This window comes from Hippopotamus amphibius, chromosome 9 (assembly GCF_030028045.1).
Source record: "Hippopotamus amphibius kiboko isolate mHipAmp2 chromosome 9, mHipAmp2.hap2, whole genome shotgun sequence".
NCBI lineage: Eukaryota > Metazoa > Chordata > Mammalia > Artiodactyla > Hippopotamidae > Hippopotamus > Hippopotamus amphibius.
In genome coordinates this window covers 87,200,771-87,221,881 of record NC_080194.1, presented here as the reverse complement: position 1 = coordinate 87,221,881, position 21,111 = coordinate 87,200,771, and the positions used below count along the sequence as shown (strand labels likewise).

General features: G+C 40.3%; 1 protein-coding gene across 3 annotated transcripts in view; it reads left to right on the top strand.

The window, feature by feature from the left end:
• Window positions 1-4,924, top strand: part of UBASH3B (ubiquitin associated and SH3 domain containing B) — a 143,388-nt gene extending 138,464 nt beyond the window's left edge. For all 3 annotated transcript variants that reach the window (XM_057696006.1, XM_057696004.1, XM_057696007.1), the window contains exon 14: window positions 393-4,924. In XM_057696006.1, the coding sequence (XP_057551989.1) occupies window positions 393-530 (138 nt within the window). In that variant the 3' untranslated portion in view covers window positions 531-4,924. The remainder of the gene's footprint in view (window positions 1-392) is intronic.
• Window positions 4,925-21,111: the final 16,187 nt, after the last annotated feature.

The window sequence follows — 21,111 nt, the reverse complement described above, 5'->3', positions numbered from 1 at the left end:
CTTTCCCCATTGTCCAAGTATAATTCAGCAATGTTTCAGATGCATTTTCAGCTTGACTCGCAATTAGGAATGTGCTCCTTGCACCTTAGCTTTATATATGAGTTCCTTTTTTCCTCCCACGCTATATAGAAACCATCTATAAACAATTACTTAATTGCACTAGGAGAGCTCACCATTTAATGAATCCTTCTGAAGAATCTTCTTGCATTTTAAATACTCTTCCTTCTGATTTATCAGTTTTTTCCATTTCATTTTCTTTATTGATTTTTTTTGGAGGGGATGCTTGCCCTACAAAGCCCCTATTCATTCCTTTGAATTCTCCTCCGTTTAGGTAAATTTAAAGCACTCAACCTCTGTTTTCTATTTTCCCTTTCTTTACTATTTTACTTCAGATCCCCTACTTGGGGTTTTGTTCCTGTGAAGAATTAGGAGAAACTGGAATCTGGCAACTGACAGACCCACCAATTCTCCCTCTTACCCATGGACCAACCGGGGGCTTCAATTGGAGAGAGACCCTGCTACAAGAATAACCATGCGAGCAAACAAGAAGAAAAGACTTGAGGAAGGCTTTGGGAGAAGTGTCTTTTCGTGTGTTTAGTAACAGTGGGAAAATCTGCACCAGGTCCTAAGTGGACAGCTGAGAATAATTTAGCATATTTCCTTTCAGGCTTTAAAGTTCTTAGGATGAGACCGTGTTGAGGAGAGAAAGACTTAATTCAGGGAAAAAATTCATTCTCTCTGGACTCTTCCCTAGCTAACACAGCTTTCGAGAATTGTCTTCCTACATTGGAGCACCTGCTATAGCAGAGGGTGTTTTCTCCCTTCCATCTGTGCTGGCTGAGGACCCTGGGTCCTCCTAAAGGGAGCTGCCAGCCCACTCTGAGGAAGGAGGAAGGATGCAGGAGTAACCAGCTGGAGGGACACCAAGCTGCCAGTCCGGTCATGGGATTTTCTTTTCTTTTCAACTCCGTGTTCCAGTTAAAGCCAAGCTGCGGAATTCTTTTAAGGTTATTAGAAAACATGCAGCTTCCCATCAATTTCTACCCTCAGTATGACCCACACACCAGTGCTGCTGGCTCGAGGACTCTAACCTTCACCCTGGTACCGCCACATCATATTTTCTCTAGAGCAGCTGACTACAGCTTTCTGCTATGGTCCTAACCTCTTGCTTCTATCTGTGAAATGGGGAGACAAAGCATTTTTGCTCTCCAAAGCACTTTTGGATACTCAGGAGGAAGATAAGGTAAATGTGTGACGTGTTCAACTGTAAGAGCAATGAACTTGCAAAATATCAAGTGAGTTGGAATTACTTGTGTTGTAGCCTAAAGAGCCACAGCACTTCTGAATCAACGTGATTTGCTTGTCTTTGCCCTGAAAGTCTAGACCATATGAACTGGTTAAGGATGTTGACATTTTCAAAAGATGTATGTGAAGTATATCCTTTGAGTCAGCAAGAAGTTCATTCTTGTGCAATATGGACATCTTTACAAAGCATACCAAGGGTCAGGTCATTGTACGCTTCCAGTACATGTCAACCGAAACAGAACACCCACAAATGCATCAGTTACAGCCAGGGATGTATTATGAAGTCAGGGAACTAACTTTAATGATGACAGTCACGACTGCACTGCTGCTTGTGCTGTCGTTTTTTGTTTGTTTGTTTGTTTTGCTATGATAATTTAAAAGAGGTAGGTAGGGCTACTTAAGGAAAGCTGGGAGAGCCACATCCTGTGGTATCTCATCACACTTGCTTCCTGAATTTAGAGGGAGTTTATTTAAAAGAAAAATAAATGACAATCAAACCAAAACATCAGTTATCAATGTCTATTTAATTGCGTTAGTAGCTGACTGGTGACGGTAGCAGACAGTGGTCTGGCATGGTATAGTTCACTCTGTAGAATATATGTGCAGAATGAAATCCCAGCCATTTAAAGAAAACATTCATGTAAAACAAATCAATATATATTGTAGCATTAAATAAGCTTCAAAACCCACATGCAGAAAATATATGGGATATAAAAATAGAACTATGCTCCTATTTGAAACTAAAATTTGATGATCCTTGAAAAGAAGAGGAAGTGAAAGGATGCTGACTATATATGCTAATCAGCTAGAGGATTATTGTTGGTTGGTTGGTTTTTTTTTTTAAGTCACTTAGAGAAATACGTCATGAATTTTGTATTTTAAGAAACAAATCTTGATTTCTTCCAGCATTGCATAAACACTGATCCCGCTCCTGGGTCTAGAAATAACTCTGTGCTGACATGGCTGATTAATAGAAAAGTCTTCATCTTAAGATGAGGGAAATACATGAAAGGTTTTAAGAGAAAAGTCACATTATGGCCAATGTAATGTCGCTGCCCATCATTCTTTTATGTAATGAGGTGACTCCACTGTAATCACATCTATAATGTTTATTAGACAAATTTTCATGGACTTTCAGTGCTCAGAATAATGCTTGAACATCTCCTATCTGATTTCCTTGAAAACTGTAGCAGTGTGTTCTGGGCAGGGTCTGTACTTGTATAGAACAAAGTTCAGAACGGGTCATCCTCTGTCTCCCTCTCCATGGCCTTAGGCCTTTGATGACCTGATAGGCTGGTTTAGCTGGGCTATGGTCCAGTGTCCTTAGTCCAATACGGACAAAGCCTTAGGCCATCATCTGTGTGAGCAAAGGAAGGCAGAGATCTGAAATAATTTTCTGAGTAATTTAGGTGGAAAACCTTGACTAAAAGAGTTTATTCCTCTGCTTTAATTATCCAGATTGTTGATCAAAATGGCCTGAATGATCTGAATTCTCATGAAATTCTTTTCACATTTACCTAATTAAAAAAACTAAACTTGGACTCCAGTTGAGAAATTATTTGGGAATTACATTGAATCTGTAATAAAAAGAAGAGACAACTGTATGACAAGATTTCATATCCATTTAAAAATTCTTGATTGCTCTTACAACTTGAAGTTCAGGCTGGGTCTTTTTGATCTGAGGCTGATGCTTATTAACACACGTTTTTCGGGGCCAGGGGAAAGAGGTGGAAGGGAGGGAGTGGGGAGGGAGGCAAGAAAGAAAGGAAGGAAATGCCAGATAAGAAGAAGCAAATGATTTCTTGCAGAGAGGAATTTTTTTTTTAATGTAGAAAGTTATCTGAAATAAACTGAGATGAAATTAACTAAAGGATTTAATCTGGGATTGAAAGTCTGAAACTGTCGGCTGCTTGCACAAGTGTGCCTCATGACCTGCTAATGGCCCAGTATTATTCATAGATAGACTTTGGTTTCAGTGATTTTAAAATGCCACGTCTATTCCTCTGCGGACTAGAATAATTGGCACATTTTAATGCACAAGCTGGGGGTTTCATTTTCCCAGGCTCCTTCTCCATCACTGCAGTGGCAGCTAGGAGCTTACTGCCTCACCCTAGCAAGGAGTTCAGAATGCAGTGTTTTCCATTACATTTAGATTCATAGAATCTGAATGGCTGATTAAATGGCCATCTGATGGCTGAAAGAGGGGGGTATTTTTCACCCTGTGTTGAAAGGCTTGGAGGAGTTTCTAGTTTTTATTTTCATTATACTTTAACCAAAGAATTATTTTAAAGTAACCTTATATTTGAAAGACGATTTTGCAAAAAAATGAAAATAAAAAATAAAAAATATCTTCTGGAGTGATGTCAGTTTGGTAAATCACTGTCGATAATTTTCTTGCATTTTAGGCTGATGTGGTCATTTTCCTGTCAGTGGCATTTGGAATGCATATAGATCGTCATCCAGTTGTGCTTAGCATTACCATATGTGTATCTTTTCCACTCAACTAGCCGTGTTCATATTAAACCAAATCTCTTATTTCAGTTACCTAGTGTCACTGGGGACTAATTGGAGAACTACAGTCAGAGAAGTTCCAATCTCTGTTGCCTTTGCAGGAAGGCGTCCCTGTGTGGTAAAAGGGAGGCATTCCTTGTAACCTAGGCACTCTGCAACCCCGGTGTTTAATTTGAAAGCAGTGATGAATTGCTCTTTTGAATTGACTCTAAGTCACGCATGTGTTGGAATACAGATGAACCTCCTTTAATTTTTGCAGGCACAGTCACAACTGTACTGTCTGCACCAACTTCTCAGATAATGAGGCGCAGAGTTATTTGCATTTAAATTGTAGTTCTGCACACGTGTGAGAACTCAGAGACACCAGAGCAGTCAGGCTGCCTCGCCAGGAGGGATAAGATCAGGCAGAGGAGGGTGGTGAAAAGAGCGATTTAATATCTATTTAGGCTAATATTCATTTTACAGAGGTGATGGGGGGATGTTTTGTTAGGTGATGGCAGATGCTTTTCATGTTTAAACATAGGATTAAATTTGGATTTGCTTCTCTTTAATACTTCAGCATATTGAATTGTCCTAGGGACGTGACTAGCTATAACAAATTCAAGGGAAGGGGAAAAAAATTGCCTCTAAATGCGGAGGAAATAACTTGATTTTTAAACACATATACTATTTTGTTAAGTGTATGTAGGCCTAGAGTTATGAGGATGAACAGTCAAACTTAATATACAATCAGTTCTTACAAACATTTTACACCATACCATTTAGCTGCCATTACTCACACACAAATTGGAATTTTGCAGCTGCTCAACTATTCTTGGACTCTGTACAGGATATATATATATGTATAATGGGAAACATGTACTGCTTCTTTCTTTGATTGCCCCTCAAGATGGGAACATCATCCTGAAGCATTTTGGTTATGCATAGACCATTTTAAACCTGCTGTTTGGGGAAGTGTGTTGGTTTCTTTCTCATTTATGAAGCTATTGTATCGTTATTTTTCTATGTGATTCAGGTGTATTTATTTGCTGAAAAGCGTTTGTAATTATAAAAAGGGAAACCACACCTAACTGTATTGCCAAATTCTTTGTAAACTACCTGTGGCGTCTGTGCTTTCCTGGCTGTGTCCTCTTCCTCTCGATATAGCTCCGGCATCTTTGTAATTAGTTCATTCCATTCCACGAGCCTCTCCGTTTAAGTGATTCCTAGATGATTTAATAAAGAGAAACTGTGTCCTCAGTTGATCTAGAGCGATCTCATATTACATTCTGAGTGGTCTCTACTCCTATCACGTCCTCAGATATTACTGTGGTCATTATTATTTCATAAGTGTCCATTAAGAGTGGGATCCTTCCCTCAGAGGGCCAGAGGGGCACTTACTGCTGAGAGGATGCTCCGGCAGCACCGTGGGCCTCTGGTCCCTTCTGGTTGGGCATCTCTCTGAGCCATCCTGGCTGGAGAGGTGAAAACCCATCCAGGAGTAAAAGTGCTCCACGTGTGAGCCTTCATCCCTCACCACTACTCACCCGGAGGAGGTGTATCAGGAATGATGCACAGAGAAGGAGTTTGGGTTAAGAGAGAGGGCAATTCCAGCTCAAACTGGGTTCCACACTACTAAAAGCTACAGATCACATTTCTGAAGTAATGATATGTTAAGCTAATAGGTTTTAAAATAAGCCATGTCTGCAAATGTATACCCAGAACACAAACACAGATTTTCATTGGCACAACTGGCTACTACCCTGGCAGGGTTTACTTCCTGAGGAAACGTCACAGCTAATGCTAAGATCTGATGAGAGACCTAGCTGGTGGCTGGTTCTCAGCTCTTTTCTGTTTGACAGATTCCCAAGCTCATTTTGCCCTTTTGTGATAGATATACAGGTTGCCTGCACATCCAACTAAAATGAATCATTGTGTTTTGGATTTGTTTAAGCTTAAATCAGCAAAAAAAAAATTTTTTTTTGAAAGTTGAGGGCCAAAAAGCAGTTTTCCTTCAGAAGAAACAGAATACGTCAGTTTGCCTGAAATAAACATGTAAAGGACAGATGGCTTGCTCCTGACCATGAAAGGATGCCAAGGTTTATGTAGCTTGCTGGTTGTCATTGTGTTGATAGGACAATTGGGAAAGTCTTTGTATCACTGGAGAGGAACTTGATATTGTACCAGAGAAGAAGCCCTAATTTCAGTCAGATAGAGCTGAGTTCTGATCCTGGCTCAGCTACTTCCTAGATCCCTTAGACTCATTTCACCTGTAAAAATGGGCACATAATGATTTTTTTATAGCATGCTTATGAATACCAAATGGGATAATATAAAATACCTGATACTACATGATAATAATAAAAAGATACTACATGCTAATAACTAAATATCTTCCTAAGGCCAAGATAAAATCACACATCTAGCCATTCCTCTTGTCTACGGAGAATATCAGGGACAAGGAATTAAAACGGCCTCATTCATACTGGTGTCACTTTACTATTCGCCCCCTAATTTAGCTTCTGTAGTAAGAGCAGAATGGTAAAAGTGGATGTGTTTATTGAATACTATGATTTGTCTAAGAGGCTGCCTTAATGATTTCCCTTTGTATAACTGTTTACAGTTTCAAAAACATTCTCACTTGATCCACAAAACAATTTTTCAAGGTATTATTAACTCACAGGAGAGAAATCAAGATACTAAGATCCTGAGGTGATGGACTTATCCTTCATTCTACAGCACTGATTGAATGCTATGTTCCTAGCAGGTGACAGGCTGGAGCTACAGCGGCAAATCAAAAAGCAAGGTCCCTGCTTTCATGAAGTTGGGAGATAGACAATGAATCCACAAATAAGCAAGATAATTACAGGTGTTGATCAATGTTGTTTAGGAGAAAAATGGGTTACATGATAGACAGTACATTTGGAAGGGATGTGGGGCAGGCGGTGCTACTTGAGATGGGATGGCCAGCTTTGGTGTCCCTGAGCAGTGGCAATGAAACCAGCAGTGGAGGCTGAGTAGAAGCTGGTCATGGTGAAGAGGTAAATTAGGAGGACTCTGAGGAGACAGAATGAGTGCAAAAGCCCCTAGGGTGGGAAGGAGCTAAGGGTTAGAACAGAGGGGGTCAAGTGGCTGAAACTTCATAAGCATGGCAGGAAGTGGGGGGGTGGAAACGAGCCTGGAGAGGAAGGCAGACCCAGAAACATAGGGTCCTATACCCCAGAGCTCTGCAGACTCTGACCCACAACCTGTGTTTGTCCAGCTCACAAGCTAGGAATGTTTTTACAATTTTAAATGGTTGAAAAACATCAAAATAAGAATATTATGCAGAAAGATACGTGCACTCCTATGTTCACAGCAGCACTATTCACAATAGCAAAATGTGAAAACAACCTAAATGTCCATCGACAGATGAATGGATAAAGCTGTCGTACATACATACAAAGGAATATTACTCAGCCATAAAAAGAACAAAGCATGCCATTTGCAGTAACATGGATGCAACTAGAGATTATCATACTAAGTGAAGCAGGTCAGAAAGAGAAAGATAAACACCATATATCACTTACGGGTGGAATCTAAAATATGGCACAAATGAACCTATCTACAAAACAGAAATACAAAACTGACATACAGATCAGACTGTGGTGATCAAGTGGGAGGCAGGGAGGGAAAGGGATGGACTCAGAGTTTGGGATTGGTAGATGCAAACTATTACATTTAGAATGGATAAACAACAAGGTCCTACTGTATGGCACAGGGAACTATATCTGATCTCCTGGTATAAACCATAATGGAAAAGAATATTAAAAAAGAATGTATATATGTGTGAAACTGAGTCACTCTGCTGTACAGCAGAGATTGGCACAATATTGTAAACAACTAATAATTTATAAAAGAAGAAGAATATCATGTCAGGACACAACTCAATAATTGTAGGAAATCCAAGTTCCAATGTCTATAATAGAGTTTTATTGGCACACAGCCATGCTCACTCATTAACACATTGCCTTTGGCTGCTTCTCGGATACAAGGGCTGAGGTGAGAACAAGAGGACACAACATCCACAAAGCCCAAGATACTTACTACATGGTGCTTTACAGAAAAGGTTTGCTGGCCTCTGTTGTGGACCACGGTGAAGCATTTGGGTTTTGTTCTAAGTCCAGAGTCCAGCACAGAAACCATTCCCACTGCATAGCAAATGTAAAGATTGGTGACGTCCAGTAGCTGGCAGAGTGACAGCCAGCCTTTAGCGAGGGCCGATCTCTATCAGGCACTTTTCTAAGTACTTTACCTGTGTAAACCTCTAATCTCTCAACAACCCTATTCAGGATACTATTATTTTTCCCAATTTAGAAAAGAGGAAGCTGAGTCTTAGGTTCTACAACCTGCCCAGAGTCACATGGTTGGATTTTGTATTGGAGCTGAGATCCCAGCCACATCAGCCTGATTCTAGAGCCTGGACAAATAGTTTGAAATATTTTTGAAAGAAATTTTAAGGAAACTATTATAGAACCCTAAGGCACCTGGAGAATACTTGGGTTCTTCAGAACACAGTTGGAAAACAACTGCTGTCATCCAACCCCCTTGTTTGCACATGAAGACACCGAGGGAAGTCACTTGTCCTGGGAAATTGGCTTGCCATTCTGCGGTACATTCCCCCAAACCACAATTTCCTTCTGAAATCAGCTCTTACTTGGGTTCTGTTTTCAGAATGACCCATTTGATTATATTAAGTGGTAGGCAGAAGCCTTAGGAACAAAAGCTGAGCTGCCCCTTTCCTCTTCCAGGCATACCCCACCTGCTGTGGTTCCTGTGGGGACAAGATGCAGCCCCAGCCCCGTCCGCTCTACGGACTTATAGAAGATCTTGGATGTGCTGCCGTGCTGGCCACACTGGATAATGTGTTCAATTTATACCTCCTGGTCACCTTATGCTGTCATTCTCCCCATTTTACAGATGAGGACACTGATACCAAGAGACAGTAGTCTTCTCAGGGCCACAGAGCTGCTAGTGACAGGGCCCAGGGGATAAGTCCGGGACTGTCTGCCCCCCGCTCCCTTACTCATTCAGTTAAGCTTTGCTGCTCCTAGGAAGCCCTTTTCTCAATCAATAACTAGTTACAAAGTCTGCTACTCTGATTTGGAAACTCCCTACCCCTTTGTGTAAGTTGATGACAGTGCTCAGAGAATCCCAACAAGGTGTGAACTGGGCATCCTGCATCTGCTGGGAAATGCAGGCCAGAGGTGTCTGGCTCTGGCTTTGAGAAAGGCCACAGATTCTTCACAGGAGCCATGAAAGGTCAAGAAGAAAGTTGAGGCCCCCTCTCGTAGCTGCAACAAAAACCCCAGGGGTTTCTACGCATGGGGAAATCCCCTATCTTTTCTGACCCTCAAAACAGTCCATCTTTCACCTATGTAATAAATCTCCTTTTCAGAATTTTTTTTCTTCCTGACAACCTAGGTGGACCAGCGTCATGGTGTTTCTCTCTCAAATCTGTCCCAACACCAGCACTCCATCAAATGCCACTTCCTATGGGTACGAAAACATACTATGGGGATTTCATGAAAAGCAGATCAAAGTTTCAAGTGGGTTATCAGCTATGAGACCTCCCATGTACAGGTGGTCAGTAGACAGTTTTCCATGAGAAAATAGGTAGACGGTCACTCCTCAACCACTATGCTCCGACCTCACCTTTTCCCTCCACTTGCTAAGCAGCCACAATCTGCTACCTTCCCCTGCTGAGGCCTCTGTGGGCTGCAGGCTGAAGTTGGGGTGTTGAGAGTGGGAAGGACCATGCAAACCACAAGGGCATGTCACTCAGAGCCTGCCTTGCAGCACTTCCCCCACAGACCATTTGTCATCTCTGAGTCCAGTGGACCATTGTGACATTTCTCAAGGTTGGTGACCAGTTGATAGCACATCCGTGGGTGACTAAGATACACTCATCATCTCCCAAAGGACAATTTAAAGTAAGATCTTCTTTAATGCTCTGAAAAAAGTATAAGACAAGCATCCTTTTAGGCTCAGAGAAAAAGAGCAGTGTTTCTATCGCAGATGGAGAGTTCATTCATTCTTTCATTCACTCACTCATTTGACAGCCTATTTCAGGCGCTGCTGTGGGTCAGGTTTCCTGGGAAACAGATGCTGAGATGGAGATTTGTGTGCGGGAGTTTATAACCACGCTCTCAGGACAACACTTGTGAAGGAAGCAAGGTGGGGCAGAGAGAGAAGCTGAACTGGGAAGCTATGGCAACAAATGTCTCAGCTAATCCTGATCCCAAGGGGGGCACTGAAGCTGGACCATTTCCCTTTAGAGTTGCTCCACCTGAAGGCAAGGGCACAGGACCTTTCAGCCCCTCTCGGGGGCCCCATGGAGGAGGTGTGACTTGGGTAAAATGGTTCTCCCCACTGAAGGCAATTTTCAGAGAAAGACCCAGCTGACATGTCCCATCCTCTGGGGAGATGGAGGGAGGATCTGAGTAGCACACCTGAGTGTACACTCCAGGTGCCAACTAAGGACCAGCATTTACTTTAACATCTCTTGCTATGCTTGAACTTTTTCTCTGAATTAGGAGATTATCATTAAAAAGCAGATATGGGAACATACAAGGTTCCCCTTGAAGTTTCACTACAGCTGATTCAATTTCATAAACAATTATTTAACCCTATCCTATGGTAAATAACCCAGAAGTCCACTTACAGGTGAATGGGCAAACAAGCTGTGGTAAATTCATATCATGAACTACTACCCAGTCACAGAAAGGAATGAACTCTTGACAAATTATTTTGAGATGAACCTCAAAATAATTATGCTGAATGGAAGAACAGTGACAGAAAGAAGATCAGTGGTTGCTTGAAGAAGGGAGGTAGAGAGGGATGGGAGAGAGGATTACAAAGTGCAGGAAGAAACTTTAGGGGGTGATGGATATGTTCACTGTTTTGATTGTAATGATGATTTCATGGGTGTATATATATGTCAACATTTTATCAAATTGTACATTTTAAATATGTACAATTCATTATGTCGATTATATCTAAATAAAGCTATTTTGAAAATAACTATGATCTTCAGACTAAACAACAAAGCTATAGTAATCAAAACAGTATGGTACTGGCCTTCCCTGGTGGTGCAGTGGTTAAGAATCCACTTGCCAACACAGGGCACACAGGTTCGAGCCCTGGGCCGGGAAGATTCCACATGCTGCAGAGCAAATAACCCATGTGCCACGACTACTGAGCCTGAGCTGTAGAGCCCGTGAACCACAAATATTGAGCCCACGTGCCACAGCTATTGAAGCCCATGTGCCTATAGCCTGAGCTCCACAACAAGAGAAGCCACTGCACTGAGAAGCCTGCACATTGCAACTGAAGAGTAGCCCCCACTCTCTGCAACTAGAGAAAGCCTGCATGCAGCAATGAAGACCCATCACAGCCAATAAATAAATGAACAAATAAATTAAAAACAAATAAATAAAAATAAAAAACAAAAACAAATAAAAAACAAAACAAAAAAATCCAGTATGGTACTGGCACAAAAAGAGACACATGGATCAATGAAACAGGATAGAAAGCCCAGAAATAAACCCACACACTTATGGTTAATTAATCTGTGACAAAAAAAAAAAAAATTAATCTGTGACAAAGAAGGCAAGAATATAAGAATATACAATGGAGAAAAGACAGTCTCTTCAATAAGTGGTGCTGGGAAAACTGGACAGCCACATGTAAAAGAATGAAACTAGAACATTCTCTAACATCATACAAAAAAAAACTCAAAATGGGTTAAATACCTAAATGCAAGACCAGATACTATAAAACTCTTAGAGGAAAACATAGGCAAAACACCCTTTGACATACCTTGTAGCCATATTTTTTGGATCCATCTCCTAGCATAATGGAAGTAAAAGCAAAAATAAACAAGTGGGACCTAATTAAACTTAAAAACTTTTGCACCGCACAGGAAACCATAAAAAAAAAACAAAAGACAACCTATGGAATGGGAGAAAATATTTGCAAACAATGCGGCTGACAAGGGATTATTTTCCAAAATATACAAATAGCTCATGTAGCTCAATATCAAAAAAATAAACAACCCAATCAAAAATGTGCAGAAGACCTAAATAGACATTTCTTTAAAGATGACATACAGATGACCAAGAGCCACATAAAAAAGATGCTCAAGATTGCTAATTATTAGAGAAACTCAAATCAAAACCACAATGAGGTATATAACCTCACACTAGTCAGAATGGCCATCATCAAAAGTCTGCAAATAATAAATGCTGGAGAGGCTGTGGAGGAAAAGGAACCCTCCTACACTGTTGGTGGAAATGTAAATTGGTACAACCACTATGGATAACAGTATGGAGTTTCCTTAAAAAACTAAAAATAGAACTACCACATTATCCTGCAATCCCACTCCTGGGCACATACCTGGAAAAAACCATAATTTGAAAATATACATGCACCCCAATGTTCACTGCAGCACTATTTACAATAGCCAAGACATGGAAGCAACCTAAACATTCACAGCCAGATGAATGGATAAAGAAGATGTGATATATTTACACAACGGAATATTACTCAGCAACAAAAAAGAATGAAATAATGCCATTTGCAGCAACATGGATGACCTAGAGATTATCATACGAAGTGAAGTAAGTCAGACAGAGAAAGAAAAATATCATACAATATTACTTATATATGGAATCAAAACAAATGATACCAACGAACTTATCTGCAAAACAGAAATAGAGTCATAGACATAGAAAATAAACTTATGGCTACCAAAGGGAAAAGGGAGGGGAGGAGTAAATTAGGAGTTTGGGATTATATACACACTACTATATATAAAATAGATAACCAACAAGGACCTACCGTATAGCACAGGGAACTATACTCAATATCTTGTAATAACCTATAATGAAAAAGAATCTGAAAAAGATGTGTGTGTGTGTATATATATATGTATATACACATATTTTATTATACACATATGTAATATATGTATATATGTGTGTGTTTATATATATACATGCATATATATATATATCTTTGCTGTACACCAGAAACTAACACAGTATTGTAAATCAACTATACTTCAATTCTTTTTTTGGTTTTGTTTTTTTGGGTTTTTTTTAGATGTTTAAATAAATATTTATTGGAGGGAATAATACAATAAGTGACAAAGGAGGCTAAAAATTCTACATATTATATATATATATATATATTTTTTTCCCTTTATCCCCTCCCTCCCGCAACTCCCTCCCACCCTTCATATTCTGGTCCTCTAAGTCATCACCCATCATCGAGTTGATCTCCCTATGTTATGCAGCAACTGCCCACTATCTATCTATTTTACATTTGGTAGTGTGTATATGTCAATGCTACTCTCTCACTTCATCCCAGCTTCCCCTATACTTCAATTTTTAAAAGAAGAATAAAAAATAAACTATATTATGAAAGGGTCTGTGCCAGGCTTCAGGAACACTAAAGTAAATAAGAAACAAACTTTTTTGGGGGGCTCAGAGGCTAGCAAGGGAGACACACGAATACTCCACTAAATACAACAGAAATCAGAATCAACCTAGTACGATTAAAAAAAGAAAGAGAGAGAAATTATGAGAGCAAAGAAAAGTAGAGAATTGATTTTTTTTCTGGGAGACTAGAGGATAGTAACAGCTAACTCATGTAGTATTTACTGTGTGTCCTTTAATTCTCACATCAACCATGTGAGTGGGTGCAGTCATTCTACCCCTTTCACAGGTGAGAAAACAGAGGCTTTGATTCCAGAGAGACTGGTTCCAGAGTCCACATTTTTAATCACTAGTTACTATTTCTCTCTGAGAAGTGCTGAATCGATCTGGGCCTCAGAAGACAAATAGAATCTCCCCAGAAACAGAAGGCCACTTTAGGCAGAGAGGGCAGTGCAAACTACAACCCAATGTGAAGCATGACTATAAAAATGTCCTGGATACTTGAAATAGGACAAGAATTTTCTGAGTGTGGGGAATGGAGGGAAAGGAGGCTGAAATGGGGTCCGGGGTGTGATTGGCCTTGAACGATCTGCCAAAGAGTTTGCACTGTAACCTTCAGGCAAAAGAGAACCACTGAAGGTTTTTCTGCAGAAGAATAATGTCAGATCTGTGTTTTAGAAAGAGAATGAGAAAGAGAAAGTCTACCTGCTACAGTGAAACAAACACTTGGCAAATGTCATGGGAATCCATTCTCAAACAAAAAGACCGTTTGATTCCCAGATACTGCACTAAAACCACACTCCATCAATAGATTTGGGACAAACTACACTGTAAATTTAGGTTTCAACTTCAGAACATTTTATTCTCTGTTTACCTGAGTCTTGTCTTCGTTCTGTTACTTCCACCTGTTTCTCCACATTTTTACCAAGTAGAAAATTACAGACAACCACAACCGGAAGAGAGAGAAGCAAAGCGACCCTTCTCCAGGCCCTACCTGAATTTAGTTCAGACCAAGTCCAAGATTTGTTTCCCACTGGCTTAAAATGAGAACTCCCCATGAGGACACTTTCGTTTCTTGTCAAAGTGATTTTTTTACCTCCTCATACATTCGAGTCAGAGGACAAACTTAAGATCTGGGAAATCAACCAATAACTAAGCCCAGACATGTTTCTGGCTTTATGAGGGCACGTCTGACACCATTGTGTCAAGAGGAAAAGTACAGCCCTTTCCTCATGTGCTTTGACAGGATGTGTTAGAAAATTCTATAAGGAAAGCAGAAAAAGAAAACAAAATGTGAGAAACTATTAACTAGCCACGGGCAATTCACACCTTCCAAGGGAGGCCCGAGGACACCCTATTTGCACTTTCCTTGGCCTTTCTTAAGGGAGGGGGTACAGATAGATCAAGTGTCACTCTGGAGCAAGGACAAGACATTAGCAGGAAAACCAAATGCTTAGACAGCCATGGAGGCTTAAATATAAAAACTCGAAGTCCCTGGAGGGAATCTTATGGGGGAACAAAAAGAAATCAGAGCAAATACTCATAAGTCTTGGTTTGTATTCTCAGTTCTGCCACTGACTCACTGTGTCACCTCAACCAAGGTCCTCAATTCTCTATTTTGAAAAATGGTATAATGCAACCTACGGATTCCCTGCTTCCATAAGCAAGTCCATACATATCAATATATTCAACAAGCCTTTATGGAGAACCTTCTATGGTCGTAGCCACACCAGCTGGTAGCAGAGACAGGGCTACCTCCCACATCCCATGGTTTCAATTCCAGAAAACTCTCACCATCGGCGCACCTCACACTTGCCTTCTGATACCTGGAGACCTTGTTAAACATACCAGTAGCTCCTTACTCCAGTGAAATTATCATTTAATCAGTCTGGAGTGGACCCTACCAATCTGCATTTGTTTGTTTGTTTGTTTTTGTTGGAGAACTCAGGTTTATTGAGCCGGCGGACCCAGACGAGCTAACGCTCCAAAATTCTGGGCCCCGTTTCAGATGAATTCTCTCTTTATACAGGTTAAGGCACATAGCTACAGTTGGCATTAATTGATTGGCTACAGCAATCTGCATTCTTTAGCTGAGAGCCCAAGGCATTTATATCCTCAAACAATTGGAGAAAGAGGACATTATATCCTGCTAAACTCTACAAGGAAACAATTTTTCTCTCCTTGTTTTATTCTCTTTCTACCTGTTAAAATACATAAAATATTTGAAAGACATTTCTGATGGATATAATGTTCCCTATCCAAACTACCAACACATTTAAGAATATTGACACTAATTTCAGTTAGAACCAGTAAATATTATTTCCTTTCCAATTTTCTAAACATTACAGACTAACCTCTATTTTCTAAACATAAGTCTATTTGTATTTTGCTGTGTCCCCAGAAAAATGAAAGAAAGTCTACCTCAATTTGTCCAGTTAATGAGAATTAAATACCAAAATTGTTCATTTGCATAGTCACCCCCACTAGATCATATTCTCCTTAAACACAGGGATTTATCTTTCATATCTGATCATATCTTAGAGTACTGTATACTAGATGACTAGATACGTAAAGAGATGGATGCTGGATGAGTGACAAATGGGTGGATGGATACACAAATTTTTTAAATGAGTAAATCTGTGAATTAGTGAATTCTGCTCTCCCTGATAACCATTAGAGATTCTTTTCAGAGTTAGAAATATATTCACAAGAGTTCAGCAAAAATGGCCTAATTTTAATTGTTTAATAAACTAGAAAAGTGAAAATAAGATGGCATCACTACGCAGGAACGTTTTAACATCTCTCCTACTCCCTCCTCTCCTCCAAAGCCCTGCAACTAGTTCACTTACCAGGACTACCCACATGTGGTAGAAAGATTTATGCCACCAACACATCACTCACCCCCTCCACAATCGAGGTGACACATGTGGTCCCCTAAATGTTCCACCAGGAGGTATCTTGGGGGTAGCTATCTAAGAGGGGGCTTCCAGAGCTGCTGGAGGAGGTGAGACACATGAGGTCACAGAGCCACTGCCTCCCCCTTTCAAAAGCAACCACTCTGCTCTATTTATCTCCGAATCCAGAGGAAGTTGACAAAGTGTGACAGCAGCACAGCACAATATGTGGTGGAGAGTTTGCAGCTTGCTGGCTTGGTTACCCTTACAAGGTAAGGACTTAGAGCTTGTGTTTTCTGATGCTCAGTTGGCCTAATGTTTGGGCACATCTATCTACAGTCAGTCAACTACTTTCACAGAGGTCCAACGGTAGAAGCAACTCAGGTAAATCTGCCACTTTCCCCGGCATGCCAGAATTGCACATCTGAGGGATGTTACTGGATTTATTGAATCTCTTGTTCAACTGCTGAAGGGTCTAGAAATGGTTATTGTAGTGTGTCTCTCTGTGGGATCTGTGTTATGGCAAAGTGTAACAAGCTTATTGGCTCTGTCTTTTAAGGGTATACCAGGTGAAAAGGCATCTGTTTGGGATTTTTAAAACTTCCTTGTTGTATAAGTCTTAGCTAAATAATTTAATTTCTCTGAAACTGTTTCCACATCTTGAAATGAAGATGATAATAATGTTTGATCTACCAAACTGGATTGCTATAAGGATCAAATTTCAAATGTGAAAGTACTTTAAAGATGGCAAGCGCTGTCACTCTTAATTAGTTCAGAGATCATAATGGTCCCAGTGAAAATTTTGTGTTTATTTTTTGAGTCAGTTATACTTTACATTTCATTACAATTTTCAAATGTGATTTCTGATGCTTAATTCTAATGTAACATTATGAACATTAAAGAAAGACACACAGTTCTTTTTAGCACAGGTCAAATTAGTCCTAGCCAAAAGTGGGGGCAGGATGTACTGTCCCTGAATCTCTGATTGCAACTTGTATCATGTTCTTGCAAACGAAATCACATATATATAGTGTTGCTCACTTGTTGGATGCTTGTTTCCAAATACTGAATCTATAGTTACGTTCCAGGTAAAGCACTTGTCCTTCTAAATATTCATTCAGCACAGAACTGCATCTGGAGAACAGTATTTTTAAAAACTAGAGTTCCAATTTTACATCGTACTTTAATTTCCTATGTTATGCACTTCAATTAGTACCCTCTTTTGTGGTCCCTGTACCCTGAGGTGCTTAACAAGAATTCAATTTTGGTAATAAATAATCGTTTCTTCAATAAGTCGCTTGAAGAATAGCTAATACATTCAGAACAAGTACATTTAGATGGCTAAAATTAGAATGCTTTCAATTATTCCAAAGCTTAAAGCCTTTAACTGACCTTTACTTTTCAGGATTTGAGTTATTCCCTTATAAAAATATCTCACAAAAATAATGTTTTAAATAAAAACTGCAATAATCATGTCCTAAGGTAAACCTAAGTTAAGTCTTTTAGGATATAAATTATTCAAATACTATTTATAAAGAAAGGGAGAAATATATTTATTGCCTCATGCACAGCGCTGGGTACTTTATGTTAATTTCATTTATCCTAGCAAAGAAACTGAGGGAGGTATTCATATGCCTAATTTACATATGATGAAATTGAGGTTGCAAGAAGTTAGATAACCTGCCCAAGTTTTCACAGCTAGTAAATGACAATGTAAATATCAGCAAAGCACACAGTAAAAGTATTATCTCATGAAAGTTCTCATTGAGTGTGTATATATTGGGCTGTGATAGAAAATGTACTTCTTAATGTGGCTCAAAGTTTGAAAGCCACTGATATACACAATTTGAAAGATTCATTATTGAAAAATCCCAAACTGAAAACTCATCCAAAGGGCCACCCAGAGGGCATCTAGGCTCAACGGTATTTGAGAACCAACTGCCCACTCTAACCTAAACTTACTCATGCCCATCAAGTCCCAAACAGGAAACAAGCTGACCATGTTGCTTTCTTATCAGCAAAAAGCCACCAAATGATCAGTCTGGATAACATAAGCTGCCAGCTGATTTTAGCTAATTGAGTTATGGGAAGATCACGACACTTCCTCTACTGTACAACTTCTATGGGTGCCAAAAACTTAGAGACAAAAAAAGAACATCCCATAATCTTGGAGCCTGCCCTCTTTCCAAGGTTCCTACTGGCAGCCCCCAGGGTAGCTAAAACACAGTAAGAAGGGAGAATTTTTCAAAACTCTTCCCATTTACCTATATTACAGATGATGAAAGCCCACCAATGTGCACTCTCTATTCTGGTTTTTAGTGGAGAGTAGCCTACAGGAAACATAAAGAACAGTTGCAAACTGAGTAGGGTCCTCTCGATACTTCCTTTGACCAGGAAAGAGTCATCCATTTTATTGACATGTTGAGGCAGATTCTTTAAAGCTATACTGGAAGTAATTTGATTTTGACAGTCTGATTCATTTTTGCACTTGTAATCTTCTCTATTGAATCTATCTAAAGAATAATAATAATGATACCTTTTTGTAATGATCTGAATAGAAGCACATTTTGCCTGCCAACCTCATAACAGTCATGCGAATAAGGTTCTGGTATGAGACTTAACTCATTGAGTGTCTCTGGTTTTAACTTAGCACCAGTCTTCATTATTTAGCATAACAAAGTGAACATCCTATTAAAATATTTATTGCTGAATATATACACTTACTCATGTTTAGCCATTGACTGAACAAATACTTAAAATCTGACTTTGTGCTAGGCTTTGGGAATATAAAATGAATGACTAGCAAACAACTATTTAATGAGGATTTTGTAATCTAGCCACAGAGACATACCTGTAACCAGAAAGGTAATGTGTGAAGTGCTGTAAGAGAAGTCTGTTCGAAACCCTTGGGGATCTGGAGGAGAAAGGAGGTTACTGAGGGCAGGAATTAGGCTAAAGGCCAGTTGGGCAGCTTTGACAAAAGTGGTGTAATTTGACTTGAGTCCTAAAGGAGCTAAGAAAGGCCTTCTAGGCTGAAAACAGCGTGGACAAAGGCAAAGTATCTTCTTGAGCCTGGAACTTTCTGGAAATAGCAAGTGGCCATTTGCATTGGGGCATGTGGAAGGGAGTATCAGCAGATGAGACGGGAGAAGATAGGGATCAAGTTATCTGGAATTTTGGCCTGATTCTTACAGGCACTGGGAGCCACAGCAGATATTCTAAGGAAGGTGTCAGATGATCAAATTTATGTATTTTCAGTGTAATTCAGAAGCAGATGAGGATGATAAATTAGAGGGAGTGGAGGCTGGAAGTAGGTTACTGCACTGGTCCAAGAAAGAAACAACACAGGCAGTGATCGTAGCGAAAAACAGAGGAATGAATTGACTGAAGAGATGTTTTGGAGAGAGAAGAGGCTGGGGTGCCTCCCAGATACCTGGCACGCAGTGGCCTAGCATGACACTGAGGACTACAAGGGAACACCGGAAAGGAGCAGGTGGTGCGTCTGTGTTAGGTGTGTGTGAACAGTACAGGTGATGAATTCCAATTGGACAGGTTGAATTTGGGGTCCCTGCAGGACAGAGTGGCTCTGTTCTAGAGGTTTATAATTTACTGCATGCAATAATTGAGCTACTTAGAAAAAGAAAGAATATCTTACTTTTTCTTCAGTCTGCCATGATGCCCTACAGGAGGGTGGACACATTGCAACTCCCCAAACCTTGGGAAAAAACAAGGACTCTTAGGAACTGTGCAGATCTTATCTACAGGTGCTTTGGTAGGTGGCTATGACTGCTGCTTGCCCTTCGCTTGAGGGTCGGTCACGTGTGCTTTGGCATGAAGCCATTCCACTCGTAGGACAACTGGCTCATGGGGTGGGGGCTGGAGATGATGGTGAAGGTCACAGTTTCCCTTTCCATATATAAACCAGTCACACAGTCACGATCTATAGCTCCAGACTTCACTAGCGGCCTCATAACACATGACTCTGCATAGAAGGGTAAAAGCAGTCATGGAGATAACGACCAAGCCCAGAAGTCAAAAACCCACTCAGTAAACATGACCTACCAGCAGTAAGTGGTGACCTTCCAGGAGAGACATCACAGTGATTCACTGCCAAGCTCTGTATGTCCAGCATTTGGGAGTCACATTGGGCTCGTTTGTGGGTGAGACATCTGAAGCCCAGAAAGAGAGAACTAGCAAGTAGGCACAGGGCACTCGGGGCACACTAGAAAGCCTAAGGGCGAATAAGGATGTACATTGTCTTTAGAGCCTGCAGCGGAGGAAGTGGTGAGCAGAGATGATACCCCACACCCCGTCCCTCTGACAAAGAAGGTGAAAGTTTGACTCTAAGCTTAGGTGAAAAAAGATTTGAAAGACAAGTTCCCCTGTAGTTTTCAACGGCAACAAGAGGATCACGGGGAACTCTTTTCTTAGAAGATGTGCCATCAAAACTTAGGTACGGCTGTGTTCCTCTTCTACCCTTGGACTTGACTTTGACACATTACACAATATTTTTAAGCACTACCGCTGAAGCAGCGTGGCTCAGCGGCTTCTCATCGGGCTAGTCTTCCTTTCTACAATGATTTCCTGTCTCTGAATCAAACGCGGGGTCTACATGACAACACTGCAAGATATATAGGCTTATAAAGCCAAAAGCAAGGCTAGGAGCCAAGAGTAGAGGAAACGACTAGTATTCCATGCCTCAAACACAGCCCTTTCCATCTGGAACTCAGGCACCCATTCTTGTGGTCAGCAGCCTGATCCAAAATTCTCAACAGCAAGAGCAAACACTCATCTTGAGAGAGAAAATTCTTTAGCATATGCTAAAAAGCCATACTACCTTTTAGCAGAATTTTTAAGACACTGTAAGAATTAAATGACATTATTTAATTCATAAGCATGCATCCCAAGAGAAAGGCAATGATATAGACACCATTTTTATTTTT